Source organism: Baudoinia panamericana (genome assembly GCF_000338955.1).
Source record: "Baudoinia panamericana UAMH 10762 unplaced genomic scaffold BAUCOscaffold_7, whole genome shotgun sequence".
Taxonomy (NCBI): domain Eukaryota; kingdom Fungi; phylum Ascomycota; class Dothideomycetes; order Mycosphaerellales; family Teratosphaeriaceae; genus Baudoinia; species Baudoinia panamericana.
In genome coordinates, this window is record NW_006911263.1 from 348,220 (window position 1) to 370,310 (window position 22,091).

At 54.5% G+C, this 22,091-nt stretch overlaps 14 protein-coding genes across 14 annotated transcripts; 8 read left to right on the forward strand and 6 right to left on the reverse strand.

Moving 5' to 3' along the window:
- Positions 1-384: 384 nt before the first annotated feature.
- Positions 385-2,001, forward strand: BAUCODRAFT_34433 (uncharacterized protein). The gene has a single exon (XM_007678594.1). It carries the CDS (start codon positions 630-632, stop codon positions 1,632-1,634), a length of 1,005 nt encoding a protein of 334 aa, XP_007676784.1. The 5' UTR covers positions 385-629; the 3' UTR covers positions 1,635-2,001.
- On the forward strand, positions 1,992-3,259 carry BAUCODRAFT_34434 (uncharacterized protein). Its single transcript, XM_007678595.1, has 2 exons — positions 1,992-3,114; positions 3,180-3,259. The coding sequence occupies exon 1, from the start codon at positions 2,138-2,140 to the stop codon at positions 2,879-2,881; it is 744 nt and encodes a 247-aa protein (XP_007676785.1). The 5' UTR covers positions 1,992-2,137; the 3' UTR covers positions 2,882-3,114; positions 3,180-3,259.
- An 81-nt stretch (positions 3,260-3,340) lies between these two features.
- Positions 3,341-4,680, forward strand: BAUCODRAFT_498685 (uncharacterized protein). Its single transcript, XM_007678901.1, has 2 exons — positions 3,341-3,809; positions 4,001-4,680. Exons 1-2 carry the CDS (start codon positions 3,735-3,737, stop codon positions 4,559-4,561), a joined length of 636 nt encoding a protein of 211 aa, XP_007677091.1. The 5' UTR covers positions 3,341-3,734; the 3' UTR covers positions 4,562-4,680.
- A 119-nt stretch (positions 4,681-4,799) lies between these two features.
- On the reverse strand, positions 4,800-5,561 carry BAUCODRAFT_71724 (uncharacterized protein; the record flags this gene model as incomplete). Its single annotated transcript, XM_007678805.1, has 1 exon — positions 4,800-5,561. The coding sequence occupies one exon, from the start codon at positions 5,559-5,561 to the stop codon at positions 4,800-4,802; it is 762 nt and encodes a 253-aa protein (XP_007676995.1).
- Positions 5,562-5,966: 405 nt separating this feature from the next.
- BAUCODRAFT_498768 (uncharacterized protein) lies at positions 5,967-7,463 on the reverse strand. Its single transcript, XM_007678902.1, has 4 exons — positions 6,989-7,463; positions 6,817-6,930; positions 6,321-6,697; positions 5,967-6,259 (listed from the first exon to the last, which is right to left on the reverse strand). The coding sequence occupies exons 1-3, from the start codon at positions 7,145-7,147 to the stop codon at positions 6,425-6,427; spliced, it is 546 nt and encodes a 181-aa protein (XP_007677092.1). The 5' UTR covers positions 7,148-7,463; the 3' UTR covers positions 5,967-6,259; positions 6,321-6,424.
- A 135-nt stretch (positions 7,464-7,598) lies between these two features.
- Positions 7,599-8,469, forward strand: BAUCODRAFT_122970 (uncharacterized protein; the record flags this gene model as incomplete). Its single annotated transcript, XM_007678903.1, has 3 exons — positions 7,599-7,688; positions 7,747-8,331; positions 8,383-8,469. 3 exons carry the CDS (start codon positions 7,599-7,601, stop codon positions 8,467-8,469), a joined length of 762 nt encoding a protein of 253 aa, XP_007677093.1.
- On the reverse strand, positions 8,449-9,815 carry BAUCODRAFT_498690 (uncharacterized protein). Its single transcript, XM_007678904.1, has one exon. It carries the CDS (start codon positions 9,549-9,551, stop codon positions 8,550-8,552), a length of 1,002 nt encoding a protein of 333 aa, XP_007677094.1. The 5' UTR covers positions 9,552-9,815; the 3' UTR covers positions 8,449-8,549.
- Positions 9,816-10,221: 406 nt separating this feature from the next.
- On the forward strand, positions 10,222-12,037 carry BAUCODRAFT_131489 (uncharacterized protein; the record flags this gene model as incomplete). The annotated part of the gene is made up of 7 exons (XM_007678905.1): positions 10,222-10,699; positions 10,772-10,926; positions 10,993-11,118; positions 11,171-11,518; positions 11,573-11,668; positions 11,727-11,921; positions 11,974-12,037. The coding sequence occupies exons 1-7, from the start codon at positions 10,250-10,252 to the stop codon at positions 12,035-12,037; spliced, it is 1,434 nt and encodes a 477-aa protein (XP_007677095.1). The 5' UTR covers positions 10,222-10,249.
- Positions 12,038-12,964: 927 nt separating this feature from the next.
- On the forward strand, positions 12,965-14,833 carry BAUCODRAFT_498823 (uncharacterized protein). The gene is made up of 2 exons (XM_007678906.1): positions 12,965-13,198; positions 13,268-14,833. Exon 2 carries the CDS (start codon positions 13,345-13,347, stop codon positions 14,683-14,685), a length of 1,341 nt encoding a protein of 446 aa, XP_007677096.1. The 5' UTR covers positions 12,965-13,198; positions 13,268-13,344; the 3' UTR covers positions 14,686-14,833.
- Positions 14,834-15,020: 187 nt separating this feature from the next.
- BAUCODRAFT_24702 (uncharacterized protein) lies at positions 15,021-16,181 on the forward strand (the record flags this gene model as incomplete). Its single annotated transcript, XM_007678542.1, has 1 exon — positions 15,021-16,181. One exon carries the CDS (start codon positions 15,021-15,023, stop codon positions 16,179-16,181), a length of 1,161 nt encoding a protein of 386 aa, XP_007676732.1.
- Positions 16,182-16,514: 333 nt separating this feature from the next.
- On the reverse strand, positions 16,515-17,585 carry BAUCODRAFT_148563 (uncharacterized protein; the record flags this gene model as incomplete). The annotated part of the gene is made up of 1 exon (XM_007678907.1): positions 16,515-17,585. The coding sequence occupies one exon, from the start codon at positions 17,583-17,585 to the stop codon at positions 16,515-16,517; it is 1,071 nt and encodes a 356-aa protein (XP_007677097.1).
- Positions 17,586-18,805: 1,220 nt separating this feature from the next.
- On the reverse strand, positions 18,806-19,277 carry BAUCODRAFT_148564 (uncharacterized protein; the record flags this gene model as incomplete). Its single annotated transcript, XM_007678908.1, has 2 exons — positions 18,806-19,161; positions 19,214-19,277. The coding sequence occupies 2 exons, from the start codon at positions 19,275-19,277 to the stop codon at positions 18,806-18,808; spliced, it is 420 nt and encodes a 139-aa protein (XP_007677098.1).
- Positions 19,278-19,550: 273 nt separating this feature from the next.
- Positions 19,551-20,956, reverse strand: BAUCODRAFT_498931 (uncharacterized protein). Its single transcript, XM_007678909.1, has 3 exons — positions 20,559-20,956; positions 20,210-20,500; positions 19,551-20,146 (listed from the first exon to the last, which is right to left on the reverse strand). The coding sequence occupies exons 1-3, from the start codon at positions 20,679-20,681 to the stop codon at positions 19,673-19,675; spliced, it is 888 nt and encodes a 295-aa protein (XP_007677099.1). The 5' UTR covers positions 20,682-20,956; the 3' UTR covers positions 19,551-19,672.
- A 164-nt stretch (positions 20,957-21,120) lies between these two features.
- BAUCODRAFT_499009 (uncharacterized protein) lies at positions 21,121-22,020 on the forward strand. The gene is made up of 2 exons (XM_007678910.1): positions 21,121-21,854; positions 21,921-22,020. Exon 1 carries the CDS (start codon positions 21,233-21,235, stop codon positions 21,848-21,850), a length of 618 nt encoding a protein of 205 aa, XP_007677100.1. The 5' UTR covers positions 21,121-21,232; the 3' UTR covers positions 21,851-21,854; positions 21,921-22,020.
- The last annotated feature ends 71 nt before the right edge of the window (positions 22,021-22,091 follow it).

Genomic DNA, 22,091 nt, shown 5'->3' on the forward strand with positions numbered 1-22,091 from the left:
ACGGGCCAATCTCGCCCATATATCAACTCAGCTTTCGCCGCTCAACTTCCTCCCTTTCTTCTCCATCCGAGTGCACGGGCATTACGCATATCAGTGAGGATTCGTCCGAGATTGCGTTTTTGCTAGTTGAAAACTATCAACTGACCGCTCCTGTTGGTCTTCGGATCGGCAGGGAACTTTTGGAACAAACACTGCTACAGCAGCAAGCATTTTCATCAGCCTGCCGTCGCCTCCAAAGGCGAGGCACTGGAGAAGAGCATTGATGTGTAGAACTTTACAGCGATCACAGTCAATGGCAGCGTAAATAGTACTAGTGCATGGCTTTGGAAATAGAAGATGGTGCGTGAAAACGTGCCTTCCGAATTCGTTTTTCAGATGCACAACCGCCCGCCTTACGGCGCCCTGAGCTGGATCCCAAGGCTTGAGGTGTGCCTGTCTTCCATTAACGTGAAGTGATAGTGTCACTAACAGATAATGTCCCCGTGCTGGCCCACGCACGAGGTGTTCGGCTTGCAATGTGCGGCAGTCACACGTCTGGATGTCGCTACACGTGTTAGCAGCCTTTCACCACATTCCTGCGTCACCGGTCACATGTCACGAAGCAGCCGTGTTCAACACGTGTGACTGACATGCATCACTTCGGTGGCGGCCTCCGTCACTGCTTGGAAAGCTCGCTGTCACAAGTCAGAACCACACGCTGGACGATGCCCGCTGCAGTAACTCTGAAACTCAGAGTGTTCGTCAAGGACTCAATCGGCAGCAAGATGGAAGCGGAAGTAACCTCGGACAGTCAGGTCGAGGTAGCCAACCACACTCCGTATGAAGATCAAATGGTCACCGACTCCGCCTTACCCTCGACGTCTGACGGCATGATCACACTCGAACAGCTCAGCACGATGAGCTTCGACGAGCGCCAGGACAAGTACTGGGAATGTTTCCACGAGCTGGATGCTGTACCGATCGAGAAGCTTGCGATACCCGACTTGTGCCACGAGTACCCTCCCTTTGGCGACGAGATCTTCGCTGCTTACCTTCGCTATACCACTTTCAGCTGCAAGACATGGGTCAACTACGATGCCACGGCCTGCATGTTTTACGTGGATGAACAACGTCTTAAAACTTGCGGCAAACTGAGAATTTCCGCTATCGCCATGCAGCACTTGCTCGAAACGAACCTGGACAGGGCGCCTTTGCCCACCGTCCGTTTCGATGTCGGCACGCCATTCCGTAGTCTCGCCTACCTCACGCTTGAGGTTCGCATGACCCCGAACGGGCCAGCAATCGACCCTTACGTCCACATTCTTACCGGCAACAACAATGGCAAGCATGATGCTTTCTTTCAGCACCTTGACACCAAGACGAAGCAATTGCAGGAAGGCAAGTTCAACGCCCTTGATGGCAAGGAAGGATTCGTACTTGCGGACCTTCAGCGTCTAGTTGCCTGGCTAGTGGCCAAGCCAGATAAGGGGGAGAGAGACGCTCGAGATAGACATTGCAAGGGTTGGGGCGCCTTTCAAGGATCATTGGCAGTGGAGCCGAGATGGAATGGCTGGAGATGGGTCGACTTTGGCGGTAACCGTGGCTTCCAGGCGCATCTAAGTGACACAAAGCCCAAGAGGCTCACGCTCTCCTAGAATGACGGCAGGGGGTCACTTTGGCTACGCGAGCTTCGGCTTGAGGGGCGATGTGTAGCTCGCGCAGTGGCCGCGACGATGAGGCGATGGCGATGGGTCACCGGAATGCAAGCCATCCAGACGGACAGGTAGGCGCTTCGAGCGCAGCGCGGCCGCTTGGAAAAACGTTGGTCTTCATGCGCAGTGTTGGCGCGGGTAGGATCGCACGCAGCGCATGTGTTTACGTTGATAAGCCTTTCAGGCATAAGCTACGCTTCTTTGGGTCGTAACATGTCGTTGCTTATGATGTTGAAAGCACGGCTTGAATATCTTGCCCCGCTTCCAGCTTTCTGTCTTGAAGGAAGGTTTGTATATATTATTTGGCAACACCAATCGTGCAATGACACGTTCCTGAGCGTGCAGGCTCCGGATTGCAGAGTTGAACTTGAGAGTCGTAGAAGTAGCAAGGCGGGGTATCATGATGAGGAACGGGTTATCGACGGGGAGCATCACACTTTAGCAGGATGCCATCGAAATCGAAAGCCGACGTTGCGGCGTTTGCACCACAGAAACTCGATTGTGCAACCGCTCCGCTGCCGAAGGACTGGCCTGAAGACGTGACCTACCTTACAGATCACACTTACTCAGCTGCTGTCACCGCCGACCAAAGGACTGCCTTGAGCCGGACCGGCTCCGACGACGCTACGTGGTCACAGATTGCCGCAAGTAACGAGGCACTCATCCTTCCGAATCCACTAGTCGAGATCCGCGTAATAACGGACGAAACCCATCCAGCTTGCGGCCAGCGTGGACTATTCGCGGCGCAGCACCTGGCTCCAGACCGGCTTATATGCATGTATCTTGGCCACGTCCACAATAACAGCCTTTCCGACACAGATCCACATAGTGACTACGACCTCAGTCTCGACCGGGAGATCGGTCTGAGCGTGGATGCCGTTCGGTCGGGAAACGAGAGTCGTTGTGCAAACGACTACCGCGGCATTGCTGAGAGGCCCAACGCTGAGTTCCGAGACTGCTACATTCAAGTCGTGTGTGCGAAGCGGAAGGACGGTATGAAGTGGGAACGAAGGGTAGGCATCTTTGTGCTGAGCGCGGGTAAGGCTGGAAAGCGGAAGGGTGGAATCAAGGATGGTGAGGAGGTCTTGGTGAGTTATGGGAAGGGGTTTTGGGAGGGTAGGAAGATGATGGCCACATTCCGAAAGGATGAAGTGATGCTCAAGACCGCTCAGTTGGCGCTGAATGCTTGAGTCTCGCATTCCTTGCACCTTATCTTACATTGCATTTTCTGGCTTTCATCAAGAGACACAGCGATTTGCCAACTGCCAGGATGCTCGTCGCGAACGTCGTTGCCAGGAAATCGTGGGAAGCTGTTTACACTTACATTCCGCGGTACCATCACGAGACACGGTCACCATACCAGATCCAGCCACGTCCGAAAGCCCGATTGCTGCTGGGCGAAGCAAGATCGAAAGGGACTGAGGTAAGTAGTCCGCACGGCGTTTCATCTTTGCGATCGCCAAATAGCAGGTATTAATCCTGTTTCAGCGCAGGCCTCGGCTGCACCGACCGGCGTAGACGTTGGAATCGGGATCGAAAGTGCCTGTTTAGAGGTGTGTCGGATCACTGATGCCAACTTTGCGCCACTCGGACGTCATGGCTGCGCCGCGGTGAGCTGAAGTCGCAGTGTGGATAACAAGATAACGACGACGTGCTTGTGACAGGGGCTGACCAAATTATACGTATGCTTCTCGGCAATGCTTTAGTAGCGTCAACTTGGCTTCCATTTCAGCCTTTTGAACTCCGGATACAGGGTTGTTCACCGCGCAGTCTGCTGTGACGCAGTAACACCCCCGACCGTGGAACATTCCAAGGCTTCCAGAAGTGAACAGGAAACATTCGAGCCCGTACCTTCTTTCGCCAGCTTCAGAGACACTCCTTCAACGACGCCTGTCACGTCCGGAACGCTATTGTTGCTATAACACCAGATTCTATCGAAACGCAAACCAACGCGGAAGCGGTACCTGACCTTCGCGACCAATCAAGCTCCCGTCCCGTCTGTGGACTCAGCGGACTTGCCAGATTCGGCTATCCAAGCTCTCAATGGCAGCGGCAGCGGCACCGGATTCGCTGCGACCGTTGTGCGCGCCAAATGCTGCACCACGATGTCAAGATAAGGTACGTACCGGACATTGCTCTCCTTCTGTGTTCTTCGACCTTTCTATAGTGGGAGCTTGAAACGTCCTGGAAGCGCCACGTCTTCGATGTTCCGAAAGACACCTACTTTGCATGCAGATGCAACAAGACTAGCTTGAACTCTCGCGTCTACCGATCCGTAATCGATGCTGATGCTCCGAAACGCTATATAGGCGGTATTTTTGCAACGCTATATGGCACTCCACTCTCAACAGAGCAAGATCCGCCGCCGGTTATCAAATAGCTCGTCACCGCCTGCCTCACCCAAGTCACTCGCTACATCATCTCCAACGATGTCGGCTTCGGACGTAAGCTCCACAGACTCATCACCTACTCTCGGTGGACGGCAATCATTCTCCCAGATGTCGCCACCCACATTCGCCCTACCAAAACCTGCCACGACTCCGACCATGCGGAAATCAAACTCTCGCTCGCCGTCCATGTCGCCCATACCCGAAGACGGGACGCTGGACGTTCCGGAGGCCTATCACGCCGTATCATTCTCGCCAGACGAAGACAGACTGTTCGGCGTCAACCATGACATCAAGTCTACGCTTACCGATTTGCTCAACTGCGAAGCCGTACGCAATGACAGCCGCATGAGGATGTGGGTGCAAACGCGGTTGATGGATGCTGAGCTGGAGCTCAAGAGGCAGCGGAGACGGCGAGTCAGCACTCCAGCCATCGTGCTGAGTCCGAGTGACGGCGGGGATGAACGAAGGGTCAGTGTGTGAGCGTGATTGGGACTATCTATCAGTACAGCAACTGGTGCGCTGCGATTATTGTCGTTGGGATTAGCGGGTCGGTGTTGGAAGGCGATATGAAGCATTGGCTTATTCGAAGCATCTCGATACCAGTCCAGCACAGACACCGAACATTTGTTAGGAGCTTAATATGCTGATAATCCTGCAAGTCGTTATCCTTGCAGCGTATGCCGCTCGGCAGGATTGATATGTTCTACGAACGTTCATCTCATATCTTCTCGCCACACGCTCGCCTTACTACTTCTGCAGTGAAGTCTGGCCGGCTCATAAAAGGACTATGTCCCGCATCGCACCTCTCGACGTTGAACTTCGCGCCGGGCTGACACAAGAACATCTCCTGAAACCGGGGCAATAGCGCTTGGTCGTTTTCGCAGAGTAAGTAGGTTGATGCATAATGCTTCCACCCCGCGAATGTCGACGGTTCCGTCTCCGTCACTGCTGCGCTTGGCCGGAGATCGGCTATCGCCTTCTTAACCTCCTCAGCAGGACAATCATGGTAAATATAGTGCTCTGGATTGATAATGAAGGAAATTTCTCCCCCAGATGTCTTTGTGATGCGGACGAACGGTGCCGGTTGCTGGCCGAAAGCGGTGAAGATGCTTTCATTCTCTGCGATGGCGAAGGCAGCTAAGTAGACCATGTGCACAATTCCACCTAGGTGCCCGGCCTCAGCCCGCTCCGCCTTTCCGAAGCCTTTGCAGGCGTCCGATCCAATGTGGCCGCCACGTGAGTGCATTACCATCACGATGTCTTTGCCTTGATCAGCCAACGTGCGAAGAGCATTTCGGACGTGCTCGTAGTCATCCGAGTAATGCTTGTCCTTGGGATCGTCGCAGACGCAAGGCATCTCTAATGCATCGACCTCGTACCCTGCGTTGCGCAAGCGATCGATCAGCTGATAGTAGTGCTTCGGGCCGTTGTGCCAGGAACCAGGGATAAGCAGAATGGATGGCTTTAAGTTGTTGGACATGGTAGGCATGCTGAGCCTGTAGCACTGATCGGCCAAGCGTATAACGGAGATGCTGTCCTCAACGCACAAGATGCAGCGCTGCTACGGCCTGGATATGGGAAGTGACCGCTCACTTATATAGCGAAATCTGAGCTGCTTGTTCGAGTAGACGAGTGTTTTCGCCGAGCACACAGCTCCATGCGCGACAAGAATAGGATTTGTTCGTAAGCGAAGACAGCTTGGGTGGAATGACGGTCCGGTACAGAGCCGGTCGGCTTGGCGGATGCAATGGGTGGCCTAACGGTCCGATGCAGAGCCAGTCCACTTGGGGGAAGTAGTGGGTGGCCTGACGATCCAATGTAGGGCTGGTCGACTACCTGGCGGAAGCAGTGCGCATGATGCAGAGTAAATACCGCACAAAGGCGTCAATCGACTGCTGCCGCAGTCGACTTTACCAATGGCGTTAGCTTAGCAACACAGGTAGGCCATGGGTATCAGCCGCACAACAGAGCATCATGCCCGGGCTCGCAAATCCGCCGTATATATGGAAATGTAACGTCCTTCGCGCCGGTAATGGTAGGCCGGCCATCAAGGGGATGATAATGCTGTGGGAATTGAGGACGTGCGCGTAGTCGTTCGCGTTGGCCTAACCTGAAAAGCACAGTGTTCATGCGCTTTCACACGGCAGCAAGCCTGGTCCTGACCTTAGCAGGAGTCTTCTTCTAACTGGAAATCAGCGGATAGGTCGCGTGCGGTGCAAAGAAGAGGACGAGGTCGTACCGCTTCCGTCAGAAAAGGTTCTGCTGGTGTGCTGTAGCCCTGCTCAACTGGCCTAACGGGTATAGGCTGTTGTAGCTGGAAGCCACCTTCGTAATAGCACATACTCAACCTTCGTCCTCTTCGCTTGTAACTTCATGGTTCGCTTTGAACTTGAACTTGTCGAGCTTAGACCCTGGCGCCAGCTGCGCATCGTGCCCATCCTCTTTAGCGGCGCCGTCCTCGCCGAGATTTACGGCCTTTGCGAGGACGGCGCTTGGTTTCCCTGCGCCGTCGTAGTTCGGCCTGGATACACTGATGCCTCTCGAGTGAAGCGCCGCTTCAATGGCTGGTAAGGCTCCAATGAAGGCTTCGAACTGCTCTATGGGAAGAGAGATGCCCTGGTGGTGGTCAGTACTAGGGAGATTCTTACGCGCAACGTGTGTGGAGCCTATGCAGCAGACATCTACTGCAGTGGTTCATGCAGCCACATGCTATCGCAGAGGGACTGCCTGCTCACCTTCTTTCCAGGCAACCATTTGTCGTCCTTCTGGTAAAACTCGCGCAGGTTCACCAGGGTGTTGTCCTTGAAACTCGATATCCCAACACGTCGTGTATTCCGCCCACGCGATAGCTGGTCGACCCGGATCAGTAATATGCCACTAACTTCACACTCTCATAGGAGCCCACACCTCCCAGTACTCGTTTCCATCCTCGTCAATTTGCGTCCCGCTGTTCAACGTGGTTTCCGCTGCACCATTGTCATTCCGATCTTTCTGCTTCTTGCTTTTTGGCGCATCTTCAACGAAGCCACCGTCGTCTTCGTAATCCTCCTGCGATCGCTTCGGCATTTTAATTGGGATGTTGTGTGGTGCTACTCAATCTGGGCTTTATCGCGCTTTGAGTTAGACAAGAGGAGGCATATACACTTTGAGCAGTAAGATAGGCAGGACAAGGCGAGGATGATCGATGGAGTAGGTAGCTAGACCCGAAGGCGGGAGAAGGCGACGCGTGCAAGACGCGTAATGTCTCTCACCTCACCTCACCTCGTTCTCCAACAACCCTACCGATTAAAGTCATACTAGCATTCAGGAGCACAAGGTATCGTGTAATGCTCAAAAGTAGGAGTGTAAATGCAGTCGGCGGTTGTCCACCTCGCTAACAATGACAAAGGCCAACACGCGCCGAGGCCTCCGATAGCGGGGGCTGTGAGGGTGACAACCATGGGAGTATCACAGAAGGTGGTGCTCGTCTCGCTTGTTCTGCCTTTACGTTATCTAAGGCTGGCATCTCGCACTCACAATGGCAATGCACAGAGTCGCCCTCATCACAGCTGGAACTGCAGGATTAGGTGCACAGATTGCTCGTAGCCTCGCACCCGACTTCCAGCTGGTATGCACGATGGTATATATGTGTTTCCCCGCTTCCAGACTGAGTGATTGTCCACTAGGCTATCAACTACGCCAACAACGAAGGCCGTGCTAAGTCGCTAATCGACGAATTAAACAGCATCCCGGACAGTCATGGCCGTCTTGCAAAGCCTCGGTTTCAGGCGTTTCGTGCAGACGTAGGCGATCGTCCCAGCATTCAACAACTGGTTCAGGATACCGTCTCAACCTTCGGGCGCCTCGATGTTGTCGTGTCAAATGCCGGGTGGACTCGCGTCACCAACTTCCAAAACCTGGACGAAGGCCTTGACGACGCAGACTGGGATCGATGTTTTCTTTACAACGTCAAATCTCATCTCTGGCTAATGCATGCCGTACGTCCGCATCTCGACGAGACCGAAGGTGCCTTCATCACGACGGCCAGTATTGCAGGCGTGAAGCCGTCAGGTTCTTCGCTCCCCTATGCGGTGACAAAGGCAGCCGCAATCCACCTCAGCAAGGCGCTGGCAGTGATCTGTAGTCCGCGAATTCGGGTGAACAGTGTAAGCCCTGGTTTGCTGTTGACGGAATGGGGGTTGAAGTTCGGGGAGGAGAAGATCCAGAAAGCGACGCAGGCCACGAAGTTGGGGCGGTTGGCCACGGTTGAGGTGAGTCTGCACTAATTAGCAGGGATGAAGCTAACGGGGTCTTCTCAACAGGACGTTGCAGAGCAGGTTCGCGTACTAGCAACGACAAGATCAATGACCGGACAGAATCTGTGCATAGACTCTGGGACCTCGGTCTAGTCTAGCGCTCACAGGTTTCTCTCTCATTGGGGCTCTGCGGCTGCATGTTGTGACGTATGGAACATCGAAAAATGCACAGGCTACCCTTTGTCGTCTTTCTCGTCATGAGCCTTCGGAGACTGTTTGACTGTCGCAAACATTCTGCATACGCTATCGACACCTTTCGGGGCCAACCTCAGTCCCTCGAAGCGTGACTCCGGCAATCTCTTGCCAGCCTTCACGCTCTCCATCACCCACTCGACAGTGACGTACTTGACCACAGCGCCGCGTTTGGATGTAATCTCCTTCTGGATCTTGCTGCCTGCTAATCCGCCGCCACAGCCACCATTACTGCTAGGGCGAGCAATAATAACATGAGTTACGGACCTCCTGCCCAGTGCGATGGATAGCCGGCCACCATGCGAACTAATCATGTGCTTGAGCTTGTGGTCGGATATTGCTGGTGCGGTGGAGCCATTTATATAGAATGTGAGGTTTTCAAAGATTCGCGATGACTTCTTGACGTCTACGGTAATGTCGGAAACGGCAGCGTCGCGTGCTGGTGGCTCGGGACTTATGCTCGCTGACGGTTCTGGTGCCGAGCAGCTCGGGTCAACAGGCGAAAGTAGATGTGAAGGCGAGGAGTCGTGCGACGTCCAGCTAGTCTCTCGGATCTTGCCATCCTCACGTCTGAAAGGGGTCCATGGGTTGACTACCTTTGTCGGTTTCTCTTCGCCTGGCTCGACTTTGGCTCGCTTTGCTGGCCTCTCTACGCACTTCTCGATTTGAGCACCCGGCATACTCTCCCAGAGACTAGCTTGCCCTTTTGTGCGCAAGCCCTTTGCTCCACGTGTCCAACCACCATTCTCTGTTCTCCCGTCCACACCAAAGTCCAAACTGCCCGCACCGACAGTGTCACTCATGCGCTTTCCACCTCCTGCGCCTGCGGTGAATTGTTCATTCAACTTCAGCGAGCGCGAATCACTCCATGAAGTGCTGCCGCTAAGACGGTTGTCTGCTCGTTGGTGGCCAGTGGCCGAAGAGTTGAACGGGTCAAATATCGACTTCGACGGCTTCGCAGCCGCTGGCGCTGCGGTAGGCATTCTCGAACGGGCTCGCTAGCTTCCCTACCCAAACATTGTTATCACATCCTGTTGCGCGCCATACGACGACGCTAAAATGCCTCGAAGCGTTCGCGGCGAACGTTTGTGAGGAAATCATATCGAACAATCAATGACGCCGCTAGTGGTGTCGCGGGGCGCAACGCGTGCACGAGTCAGGCGACGATTGTCACGGCATGTACCAAGTGTTGTGAACCTTCCCTCTCCGATTTGCAACCCCGTATCCCATGGGACCTTGTCTTCGCCATTTGGTTCGGGTTGGCACATCACTAGCCCTGATTGCCATTGAAACCCTGATGACAGCGATATCATACTTGCGCCCTTTTCTCACTAGTGCGAATCCTGGCACCAAGCATGCGAAGCAGGAGCGCTCTATAGGCAACCGCACACGCAGCACACTAGCCACGCCCGCCCAGTACATTCCGTGCCCGTCCACTAGTAGAGTGCACTAAACAGGAACGTAGGAGTACTTTCGTAGCTCGTTGGAAGTGGTTCGGCGCCAACGGGGTCGCACGGGTTTTCGCCAACCGAAAGTCCGATTGTCGACCTTCTATAGTACAGGTACAGTACAAGTCTTACTTGAAGACATTCCTCTCTTTCGATGGTTTCTCCCTCATCAAGATCTGTCTATCGGCAGGATTGCGAAGCAGGACGTTGTTTCGCACACGTTCCGCTTCCGTATGTACCTTACCACAATGCCTTCAAACCTTTCCACGTGGACCTCTTCGCTCAAGGACAAACCTGAGAGTACTGCTCTTCAGGGACCCGAGAAGGCGCCTGACCCCGTTCACAGTCGGACAGAAGCCAGGATACTCCCCGACGTGGGCCAGGAGCAGCTAAATGACCTTGAGAAGGGTGCTGCCGCCGAACCACAGAACGGCCCACCTCCAGGAGCATTTGACCCTCGACAGAACCCGGACGGTGGAGCGAAGGCATGGCTGTGCGTGCTCGGAGGCTTCTGCGTACTGTTTTGTTCATTCGGCTGGATCAACACTATCGGTGTGTTTCAGAACTACTACCAAACGCACCAGTTGGCGGAGTATAGCCCGAGCACGGTGTCCTGGGTGTCCTCACTGGAGACCTTCTTCATGTTCGCCGGAGGTCCAATCATCGGCAAGCTCTACGACAACGTAAGTTTACTAACGAGTAGAGTTAACCCATCTGGACGAGGCTTCGCTAAACATCGTAACCGGTAAACTTAGTATGGACCTCGATGGCTGCTCATCGTTGGCACCTTTCTGCACGTCTTTGGTTTGATGATGACATCGCTCGCTACAGAATACTACCAGTTCATTCTGGCGCAGGGTATATGCTCACCCATCGGAGCTAGCGCGATATTCTACCCTGCTATGAGCACGTAAGTAAGCGTACTGGCCCTCAATCTTCAACGCTGCATCCGGTATCGCTAATAGCTATCCAACAGCATCACCACATGGTTCTTTCAGAAGCGTGGTGCGGCTTTCGGCATCATGGCGGCAGGCAGCTCGCTTGGGGGTGTCATCTTTCCTATCATGGTCCAGAGGCTGATCTACGAGGTCGGCTTCGGCTGGTGAGTGAACATATGCCTAGCGGATAGAGACAGTACTGACCTTATCTTGCAGGTCCATGCGCATTGCTGCCTTCTTGATACTGTCCCTGATGATCATCGCGAACCTCACAATCACCTCGCGCATCCCACCTGTAAAGAAGCCGTGGAAGCTCGTCGACTTCTTGGCACCTCTTGCGGAACTACCGTTCGACCTTGTCACCCTCGGCTGCTTCTTATTCTTCCTTGGCATGTTTTTGCCCATCAATTACATCATCCTCGAGGCCACATCGTACGGCATGCGTGAGAGTCTGGCCCAGTATCTGCCAGCCATTCTCAACGCTGCCAGCCTCTTTGGACGAACGCTGCCGGGGTATTTCGCGGACAAGCTCGGAAGGTTCAACATGATGATTATCATGTGCTTGTACGTTTCGAGAATGCCAGAAGCGCTGAAGATCATGCTGACAGCGTGTCGCAGCTTCACCGCAATCCTGGTCCTAGCGATGTGGATCCCTTCAACTGGAAATGCACCTATAATCGTGTTCAGTGCTCTATACGGTTTCGGTAGCGGGGCGTGCGTCCGCCATGTTCCCCATCAGAAAAGACCTAAACCGGCTGACAGTACACTTCAGTTTCGTTTCGCTGGCTCCGTCTCTAATTGCACAGATATCTGACGTTCGCCAGATAGGCGTTAGAACTGGCTCGTTGTTCGCCATCATCGCCATTGCGGCCTTGATCAGCAATCCGATCGGTGGCGCTATCTTACAGAGGTGGGATGGCAAGTGGACTGGGCTACAAGCCTTTGCAGGTGTCATGACTTTCGCTGGGTAAGCTGTCTGGTCTTCCATCATAACATTCGTTTGCTGACCGCCTGTATAGTGCATGTGTGCTCGTGATGGCGCGAATCAGACTCGTGGGCTGGAAGGTGACCGCGAAGTTCTAGGTCGCCAGGCGCCAAATGTGGAAGGTTGATAGTGCTAATAGGCATGGGAGACGGAGCTCACGTTACCACGGGCAGCATCGGTGTTGGATCTCAGCTCTAATTTAACTCTTTCCAGGACCAACAATGCCAGTAGCATTCGCGGTTCACTTGGGCCCAGCACAGGATCGTTTGGTGTTGATGAGCGTAGTTTAACGGCCAAGGCGAATCCGTTGGCCTGCTTACATGAGGAAAGCAGAACTCGTGCCCAGTATCATTTACATGCCAGGAGCCCTCGTCAGGTCGACACAAAGGCAGCCTGATAGAACGTATAAGTTTAGTTGACGGACAAAAACTACTCTATGGGCGGCTTGAAGGCAGCCTCTTCCTCTTCACTCTCAGCGCCATGCAGCAGACCCAGCTGTTGCAACGTGAAGCCTGGCCTCGCTAGCCTATAGACAACCGTATCTCTGAGACCCATAGTAGGGTTCTCGAAATTCTGCAGGATCGTCTCGGAACGCGTGAAGCGAGACTTGAGCAGAACGCGCTGAGAGGCGAAATTTTCGGAATCTGTGCTGGCTTCGATATGGTCGAAGCCGGCGCACGAGGTGGAGTCTGAGGTGGAGCTGGCTGGAGGCATACGAGCGAAGAAAGCCGGTATCAGAGCACGTAGAGCTTCTGTGGCGTAGCCTTTCCCGGCATGATCTACGTGAAAGAGGAGGTTATCACTTACCTAAGCTCGCTTGCCAGTTAAATCATTATGGAAGGCAGAATACCTGTCCGTATGAGATACCCTACTGATGGCCAGTGGAACGAACCTATTACCCCTATGATCTTGGGCGTAGTATTGCGGTCAATGTGACCGCGAGTTTTGGGAGGGCGAAGTTCGATCACGAAGTTAAAGACGTCGGCACCCAGAGCACGATCACTGGTCCAGCGCTCAGCTTGGGCTTTGTTCCATTGAAGTGCTCGATTCCCAGTCCATTGCATGATCTTAGGATCCGTGAGGAGTGGCAGCAGAGCTTCCGCGTCCGAGACGTAGAAAGTCCTTAGACGAAGTCTTTCTGTCTCGATAATGGTATGCTTGGGCTGTACCAGTATATCGTTCATGGCCTCAGCCATACTGTCGATCGTGCAATCGACACCTTGTTTGTCATGTGGTGAGGATAGTTAGTGAGTTGTACGGTATGTGACTCAGCTCGTGGCGCTGGGGTGCGGCGCTTCGAGTGATTCACGCTGCTCATCAGCTCAAAGCTTCGATCAACGCCATTACCACAGATCGTACATCGAAGCAGACGATATGCTGGCACCGCGCGTGGTGAAAAGAAGCGATGGAGGTGTTTGTATCACGAAAAAGGCAAAGGCTCTCATCGGAGGCCGAGCCCGTCAAAGAGCAGACGCTGGGTGAAGCGGCCGAGGGCGAGTCGACAGACTTCAAACTTGCGATACTGGCCTCTCTACACCTAGACCGTAGCCAAGAGATCCTCCTGGACTATCTGCTGGCCTATGATGGCTCGGTGGAGCGAGCCTCCTCCGCACTGGCGTTACCCGCAATGATGGATTCACCGCGCAAGCCGCCAGCTGCGAATGGCTACCAATCTTCGCTGTCTAGCTTTGCCAGACCGAGCAGCGACGAGGCGGTGAAGGTCGGCACGAAAAAGGCGCTTACGAAGAAAGGGAAGACGCTGCACCTCTATGCGCCCGAAGATGTGGAGGCGCACACGCCATGCTCAATCATCCACAACTTCCTCCCCCAAGCAGAGGCAGACGCGCTACTGAAGGAGCTTCTTGTCGAGGCGCCGAGGTTCAGGAAGGAGACATTTCAGCTGTTTGACAAGACGGTAGAGTCACCGCATACCATGCGCTTCTATGTTGATAGCCTGGAAGAACTGCAGACGCAGAAGACGGCTTACGTGTACAACGGGAGCTACGTTCCGGATGTAGCTCAGACGACGCCGGAGATGCTGAAGGTGTCTGCTCGTGTGCGTGATGCCGTCAACGACGAGATACAGCGTCGCGTACATGGCTCCACGTCAGACGGTGTAAAGCTCAAATTCCAGTCTCCGGATGAGTGGAAGCCTAATGCATCCTTCGTAAATTGCTACGATGGAGCCCGAGAGAGTGTAGGCTACCACTCAGACCAGCTGACCTACTTGGGGCCACGAGCAGTCATTGGTAGTTTGTCGTTGGGCGTAGCGCGCGAGTTTCGCGTACGAAAGATCGTGCCGCAAGCGCAGGATGGCTCGTCTGCAGACACGCAAGGCCAGATTGCCATCCATCTCCCGCACAACAGCTTACTCGTCATGCACGCCGAGATGCAGGAAGAGTGGAAACATGCCGTCGCACCTGCGCAAACAATCGATCCGCACCCTCTAGCAGGCAACAAGCGGCTGAACGTGACCTATAGGTGCTACAAAGAATATTTGCATCCGAAGTATACGCCAAAATGCAAGTGCGGTGTGCCCACTGTACTGCGATGTGTACAGAAGCGAGCAGCTACGCGAGGCCGATATATGTGGATGTGCCACTCCGGATATACACCCGGCCAAAAAGGGTGCACATACTTCGTATGGGGAGAGTTTGATGAGGATGGGAAGCCGCCGTGGGCGGAAGGGTACAAAGGGAATGTTAACACACCAGCTCTGCCTGCTGAGGGAATGAGCGAAACGTGAGCGCACCTTCCGACAACACATGAGCGCCCAGAACAGCTTCAAGCACATCGTCGGGGAACCACGGTGCAGAATGTTAGCGGATGCTTTCCACTTACACCCTTTAATGGGATTACGGCAAGCATCATGCCGCACAGGCAAGTACTGCTTCTTCCTTTCCGGCTCGCTACGTTCTGCTTTCCGTTCGCTTTTCCCATGGTCAACAATACTACAATTAAACACTCCAAGCTCTTAGCATCTTAACTCCAGTACAATTATCGATACCGCAGTGACAAGAATCCTCACACCGAATAGTCGCTATGCGCTATTACTCTGCAGCTGGCCTGGCGTTTGCCGCCATGGCCAGCATCGCAACCTCTGAGCACATCAAGGGCAATGCTGCGGAGCTCACATACGAGGCCATCAATGTCAACCCGCAAGGCGACGTTACAGGAGTCGAATACGGTGACCTCAGCACAACCACCATCGACGCCATCGGCATGGACGAGGCCGGTCAGTCACTAACTCTACGCCAGAGAGTAATCCCAGCAGTTCGCGACTCTGCTCACGGCTCGGGTAGCGCTACCGCCATAGTGGTCGAGGGTGTCAAGGTCAACCCGAAAGGCAATGTCTCAGAGATCGATCTTGTTGGCCTTCGGACCGTGAGCATCACGGCCGACAGCGATGATGACCCTTCCAAGCAGGCCCCTGATCTCAGCCGGCTCCCAGACGAGCGGACAACCGCGGAGGATGACGGACAGCAGACTACCATTACAGACGCGTACGCCAACGGACACACTACCAGCCTTGTCACTTCTGTTTCATCTCTCGCCAAGCGCACATCAGCTCCCACTCCTGTCAGTGACGAGCCGAATGTTGTGGACCCAATCATCTTCGGTCCAGGCCCTGTCCTGCATCCTCGCAGACACCCGCGAGATCTTATACTGCCAGCCAAGCATACTCCTTTCGCACAGGACTTTTTGCCAAATTTCGTTCCCCTATCTACGGGCAATAAAGAAGAGCTGGACTCAAACACCGTCTACGATATCCCGCACGACACGGACGGCTCACCGATCGGTGCTCGAACTCCTCAACACGAGACAGACCCGATGCAGGACCCTTCGGTGGCTGCGAAGGAGACCCTGGGTCCCAACACCGAGGAGGCAGCCGATAAGCAGATCGCCGCGCCTGAGACGCTACCGATAACTGCGAAGCGTACCGTCACGGCCACGCATACCACGAGGGTAACGGCGACCTCCGACCCCCTCGTCACGATAATAACCGTACTTAGCACCAGCACCTCCTTCACCTTCAACCCTCTCGCAACGCCCGCCGCTCTCCCAAGGTTGGTTGCAGACAAGGCAGTGCTTCCGCATACCTACGACGAATGCATCTATGACGACCGTGCTCGAAATTGGAAGTGCAAGAAGCATCACGGCAACCACGATGTCTATACCCTCCGCAACTGCTACTTCCATCACATTCGCCGGGTGTACACCTGCGACGGGTGGGTAGCTTGAGGTAACAGCTTGAGGTAACGACCTGAGGCGTGGCGGTGCGTGCGTGCGGCAAGGTGTCGTACTGGGCTGAACGGCCTGATCGAAGTTTGAGACCTTGTCGCCTGCTTTGCTTTCTGCGCGCAAGGGCGCTGATAGCCCTTCCTGGCAGGAAGCAGCACGACGAGTCACGAGTTTACAATCAACTTTGCTAGCAGCGGGTTACTTCTCTCAGTAGGATACTTCGGTATTCACAAGCGATAAACGTACGCGCACACTCACACTTAGATGTAGTAACAGTCCTTCGAAAAGTGTCTTGCGATGTGGAGCGTGCTTCACGAACAGCAGGGCGTTCGGCTACAGCCCAGCCAGCATGCGAACGCCCAACGCGTCGTTCTGCACGGGTCTTCGACGATGCACACCAACATCCTCCATCTCTCCCGAAGCTTCCGCCTCAGCATACATCTCCCTCGCAACCCTCAGGGCCTCCTCCTCCCGTCTCTGCTGCATAACCTCCCTCCACTTCAACAAATGCCTCCCCGCCCTCACCATCGTATCAGCATGATACACCACTCGCAGCGCGGGCCCCGCATGCCCCTCCCTACATCTCGTCCCCTCCGCAATGACATCCTCAACAATTTCCAGCGTCTCATCGTCAAAAGCGTAGACCTCTCGATCCATCTCCGTCAGGACTTCGACAATGGCAGGGACGTTGAGCGGGTACTTCTCATACAGTTGCCGCATATGAGCGTTATAGAGCGCCGTAGACGCGCCGAGCGCGAAGACGGATGGGCCAAGCTTCTTGAGCGAGGGCAGCACATTGAGGGCTAGTAGTGAGGCGGGAAAGCGTGTTCGCATGAGGTCGATGAAGTGCAGGAGCAGACCTGGGAGGTTGGCAGTCATGAAAGTTAGATCGGACGAAGTTTTCTGCGCCGCCGAAACCGTGGGAAGAGCGTACTCCAACCGACGCTGAAGACGTTGCCATGTTTTAACGGCGTCTTGCTGATACTCCGTCGTCATAGGATCCAGCTCGAGCGCCGCCGCGCGATCCAGCACGTGCTCTTTGAGCCGTTTCCAAAGGTAGAAGTCCGTCCTCGCGGCTTCCATTATGGCTTTGGTGTGGTCGTACATGGACTCGATCGCTCCATCATGATTTGCGTCCGCGATTCCTTGGCGAGCATCTCGAGCTGCTTGTTCTCGTACGCGCGCTTCTTCCGCCATGGGTCGCAGAGAGGCAGGAAACTCGGGTGTGGAACGCTCTCTACGCTTGTGTCCGGTCACTGCGGACTTGACGATCGCGTTTGGAGAGTTGTTCTTGTCCATCGAAGAAGACTTGCGTTTGACGGGGCTTTCGGTGGGCTGGTTGCGCTTCATGCTGAAGAGCTTCTCGAAGGCTTTCTGTTCCCGCGGTGTGATCGTTGACTTCATGGGACCCAGCCCAACTTCGGCGTCGTCGGCGGCATGCTCGAATGGCACATCTACAGTCCTACCCGCCGTTCTGCCCTGTCTGGCTGACCGTGATCCATTCGTCGAGCTTACTTCAACATTTCCTAAACCGGCCGGCCGCGGCCGCGCCACAGTTCGTTGCCCTAGCCTTTGCCTTCTTGTCTGTCTTCGTAACTCTCCAGTACTTCCCGGCTCGTCAAAATCGCTGCGACGCTTTGCAAGTCCATCTTGCGCGCCATGAGTGCGTTCGGAGTACGCTCGAGTCTGAAGAGTTCTTGTGTTGTACAGGAAAGGTAGCAGATTTGTACCAGCTGACGAGCTACATACCTGCCGCAGACCGCCAACGGTAGCCTGCTTCGATATCGTGGTTTGCATCTATTGGAGTAGGTGCAAACGCCCTGAAGAAGAGGTGCTGGACAATATGAGATTCGGGCAACTAAGCCTGATTGATGGAAAGCATGCCACATTTTGATTGATCACATTGACAGAACTTGATAAAGATCCCTCAAACTGGTAATATCGAAGATAGCTCACCTGAAATTGAGTCTAGAAAACCCCCTCCCTCATTGCGAGCCTTACGAGCCACTCTTGGATATGTATCGTTTCTATAACCGCCTTTCACCTATTTGCGCTCAGGCGAACCCAACCGCAATAGCCACCCGGTAATAAAATGCTTGACCACCCATACCGACTGCATCCATCGCCTCAATGTCCAAGTTCCCTTCCAGCCGAAGAAGGTAGTCAGGCGTAATAGCAAGATTCCGCAAGACTTAGCGAACACCTTGGTAGGAAAGCTCCGCATGCTCGCGGTAACCAGTTCAGTACTTAGCGGTCCTGTACCTGCGGCAATGTCGCAGATGGTGCTCTTCACAAGCAAACCATTGGGCTTCTAGTAGCCAGTCAATCAGGGGAGACGCTACTGGTGATGTGACTCACTCTGCTTCACCCATCAACGTATTCAGACTTGCCACACGTTGTGCTTGGTCGGCGCAGTAGGTCGTCACGTCTGAGTGCGACTGTGCCCTCGCCTCGATTAGGATGGCATATAGAGAGCTGACTGTATTGCGGTAGACTTGAGAAACATTGAGCGGGATCACAGCGGCGGTGGGAGCCCATATGGTCTTGGCGGAAGATGCAGCCCAGCCGCCGCACCCATGTTGCGTTAATGACTGGTTTGTCGTTTAGATTGAGGGCATCAAGCGCTATCCGTTGAATGTGATTGCACAGGTAAGCCCACATAGTAGTATCCTCTGCTGAAAAGCATTCTGAACTTGAGTTAAGAAAAGGCTGGTGAGAGCTTGAATTTGATATGCGTGTGCGGCGGGAGGTCGGATCAAGGGTGGTTGCAAAGGTGTTGCAACTCGGCTGAAGAATGAGGAAGGCGTGCACGTCTGCGGCTTCCCAGCGGTTGTTGTTCGTGCCGCTTGTGTTTTAGCAACGTTGGTCGAGCTCGTTAGGATCCACGGCGACACCTGCGAGAGTCCACCCAAGAAGGACGAGAGGATTTTCACAGCTTGCAGATACTGTATCGTCGTGTCGCTCAGGTTGCCGATGATGCCTACATCGAGCAGTCAGTTGATACGGGTGTCCATTGCGAGCGTTGGGCTCACTGTCGTTACCTCGCTCGCTCTGCGGCAGGGGAGTAGGTAGCGCAGTGGCTCTGATGAGCGCCATAATGGCCACGTAGATATGTTGTAGACCATGTTGAAGTCTATGTTGTCTTCACTGTTCGACAATCTCTAGTAGTTCGCTGTCTAAGCTTTTAATGTGGTTGTGCATAGATGACAGTGCAAGGAAATTGAGGCTGATGACTGCAAAGAATTGAGAAACGCCAGGTGACCGCAGGTTGGGTCGAAGTGTAGTGAACAGGAAGGGTGCGACCTAGCTTGAGGGTGGACAAATGAGGAGAGGAGCTGCAGGTAGGCATCGGAGTCCCCAAGAACGATTCAGCTGGCCTTTTATCCACGTGAGCTCTGCTTGCACACCAGCCTGATAGTTCAGTGGTCAAGCTCGATGTGACGGCCTGGACCGACCTCGATACACCCTATAGTACAACGGTATGTACACATCTACAATGCGCCGTCCTTTCGGAACACCTGCTCAGCAGTCCAGGGCTCACCCGTCAAGCTCGTAAGGCCATGAGCCGGCTCGCACGAAATCCGCTTGCTCAAGGGGCCAGGCGCAGGGAGACTTGCGCCTTGTGCCGAGTAGCCTTCGCCACCCTGCTTCACGGGTCTTCCGGAGGACTCTCCAGAAACATCATCCTTGCCGGCTGAGCCAGCCAGGCCGGGCGCCATGCCGCCGGCACCAGTCTTCTCCGCGGCCTCCTTCAGCGCTTGAAGGAGGGACTTGGTTGTCTCTGCCGTGAGGTCTTCGTAGTAGTCGTCGTTGATTTGGACCATGGGAGCGTTGGCGCACGCGCCGAGGCATTCGACCTCGGTGAAGGTGAACATGTTGTCTGGGGTGGTCTCACCGTGGTGGATGCCGAGCTGCTCTTCAATAGCCTTCATGATGCTGTCGCTGCCTCGAAGTTGGCAAGGTGTCTATCACCTACCGTCAGCACCCGTGGGTTCTCGATGTCCCGCCATTCTGCGCAATGAGCTTACCGTCGTGCAGCACTGCACGTGGAATCTGCCAACCGGGTTGCGATTGTACATCGTGTAGAAAGTGGCGACTTCGTAAACTCGCATCGGAGGCATCTCCAGTATTCTCGCCACCTCATTCATGACACTGATGCTCGTGAAGCCATGTTGTCGCTGTCCAAGATCCAGCAGCGGCATCACCGCCGCCTTCTTGTACTGGCTAGGGTACCGGCTAAGCACCTCTTGTATGAGCTTCTCATTCTGCGCATTGAACTTGAATGGTATTGACGGATTGTTGTCAGGGGTATCGCGGTGCTTTACAATGTCAGACATGAACGCATCGCTTTGCTCCGCTCTAAGCTCTACTGCATACCACTACGAACGTTTCGCTCCGCCTCACTGTCGCAGTTTGAAAGCTCCGCCGCTGCTGTCTCGATGCACTACGCAGCGTCCGCGATCCGGTCCTAAGCACCCAAGGCGCCAGCTTGGAAGCCATGTCGGCGATAACTTCTATTGTGAGAATGGTACAGCTTCACGGAGTACAGGGCACTCTACGACAAGATGTAGGCCTGAAGCTAGATTGTCTAAAGAAGTAGTCCGGAGGTCCGTGCTCAACATACATGGCTTCCATTATTCGGCTGGCTTTCTCAATACTGCTCACCTTCCTGTTGCCGCATCGCGACCAATAGTGGAAATCCCTGCTGTTCGCACGGCACTGCCGAGCCGCATGGGGCTGCTTAACAAAGGGGCGATCGTGTGTTGCCACATCGTCTACATATCACCTAATCACGTACCCATCCGTCAACGTGGTCACCAGCCATAGTCCAGTATGCTGCTTCACCGCGCTCACATCTACTTGCGGTGTGGTATGTCGTAGGCCTGGAACGTGTTGTTGTTTGCTTCTGGCCGCCTTCTGCTGGTGCCGGCAATCACGAGCCACCTCTTCTTCTTTTCTCATATCGTTTGCGTCCGTCTCACTATGAGCTGTTCGGGAGGTCATGTGAAAGCCAACGAGCAAGCCGCCGAGCTTCCAGTGTGGTTGAGACGATGTGCGGCTCACCTTTAACGCCAAGTCACACGGAGTCGGTCGTGCCTTCCTTCGGGGTGCGCACGAGTTCCGATCTTCTGCTCAGCCTCGTCACCACAGTAGCCCACGATCCCCCAGTAACAAAGTGCTTGATCGAAACAGCAGCCGTGGGCGACCACGAGCAAAGCACACCGACTCGCCGCCGCAGAAAGCGGACTCCCATCACCGTCCAGCCCACGGTCATCGGCCGAATCGCTCCACCACTGGCTGGGCTGAAGTACAGCAAGTGCTCAAACGAGAAACTCAGGGCGGCCATCCACTCCCGCAAGCTCCTCGAATACCGCTTGACCGGTCCACCAATCCGGCACATCCTCATCGGCATGCTTGAGCGCAGCGATGCTCGCATGCGCGTTCGCTGCTTCGATCTTCCGGCAGAACTCAGAAACCGCGTCTACGAGTACTTGCTCATCGTCAAGCCTTGCCGCACGCAGGTTTTGGCCACCAGCCGCTTTGTACGCCGGGAGGCAACTTGGTTCCTCCACGACTCGTACATGCAGCACATGTCCATGGTGTGGCGCAAGACCGCAGGGTCGGCACAGTTAGACTTTAGACCGCTTCTCTGGCGGAGCGCTTCCTGAATGCGTAAGGCGCCGTGGGGCTAATGACTTTGAAGTCGGACACCATGCTGACAACAAGCTAGGTTGATAGTGAACAGTCGAAAGGTACCGTGGACGCCGATATCAGGTGGCCCGCAAAGCGATCGCGTGGCGGCTGGCCTGTGTGAGGGTGACGCAGTCGGCATTGCTGGGCGTGTGCACGCCTGCGTGGTAAACTTCCGCATATACAAGAGCAGGAAGCGCGGCGGAAATGTCAAACTGG

What these genes read in the sequence shown, in the direction of transcription:
- BAUCODRAFT_34433 (XM_007678594.1), top strand. Translation starts at nt 630, where the DNA reads ATGCATCACTTCGGTGGCGGCCTCCGTCACTGCTTGGAAAGCTCGCTG.
- BAUCODRAFT_34434 (XM_007678595.1), top strand. Translation starts at nt 2,138, where the DNA reads ATGCCATCGAAATCGAAAGCCGACGTTGCGGCGTTTGCACCACAGAAA.
- BAUCODRAFT_498685 (XM_007678901.1), top strand. Translation starts at nt 3,735, where the DNA reads ATGGCAGCGGCAGCGGCACCGGATTCGCTGCGACCGTTGTGCGCGCCA. An exon ending in CACCACGATGTCAAGATAAG is followed by an intron (nt 3,810 to 4,000) that starts GTACGTACCGGA and finishes AACGCTATATAG; the next exon opens with GCGGTATTTTTGCAACGCTA.
- BAUCODRAFT_498768 (XM_007678902.1), bottom strand. Translation starts at nt 7,147, where the DNA reads ATGCCGAAGCGATCGCAGGAGGATTACGAAGACGACGGTGGCTTCGTT. An exon ending in ATGGAAACGAGTACTGGGAG is followed by an intron (nt 6,931 to 6,988) that starts GTGTGGGCTCCT and finishes CGGGTCGACCAG; the next exon opens with CTATCGCGTGGGCGGAATAC. An exon ending in AATGGTTGCCTGGAAAGAAG is followed by an intron (nt 6,698 to 6,816) that starts GTGAGCAGGCAG and finishes GACCACCACCAG; the next exon opens with GGCATCTCTCTTCCCATAGA.
- BAUCODRAFT_498690 (XM_007678904.1), bottom strand. Translation starts at nt 9,551, where the DNA reads ATGCCTACCGCAGCGCCAGCGGCTGCGAAGCCGTCGAAGTCGATATTT.
- BAUCODRAFT_498823 (XM_007678906.1), top strand. Translation starts at nt 13,345, where the DNA reads ATGGAGGTGTTTGTATCACGAAAAAGGCAAAGGCTCTCATCGGAGGCC.
- BAUCODRAFT_498931 (XM_007678909.1), bottom strand. Translation starts at nt 20,681, where the DNA reads ATGGCTTCCAAGCTGGCGCCTTGGGTGCTTAGGACCGGATCGCGGACG. An exon ending in GGAGCGAAACGTTCGTAGTG is followed by an intron (nt 20,501 to 20,558) that starts GTATGCAGTAGA and finishes GACATTGTAAAG; the next exon opens with CACCGCGATACCCCTGACAA. An exon ending in ACGTGCAGTGCTGCACGACG is followed by an intron (nt 20,147 to 20,209) that starts GTAAGCTCATTG and finishes GGTAGGTGATAG; the next exon opens with ACACCTTGCCAACTTCGAGG.
- BAUCODRAFT_499009 (XM_007678910.1), top strand. Translation starts at nt 21,233, where the DNA reads ATGTGCGGCTCACCTTTAACGCCAAGTCACACGGAGTCGGTCGTGCCT.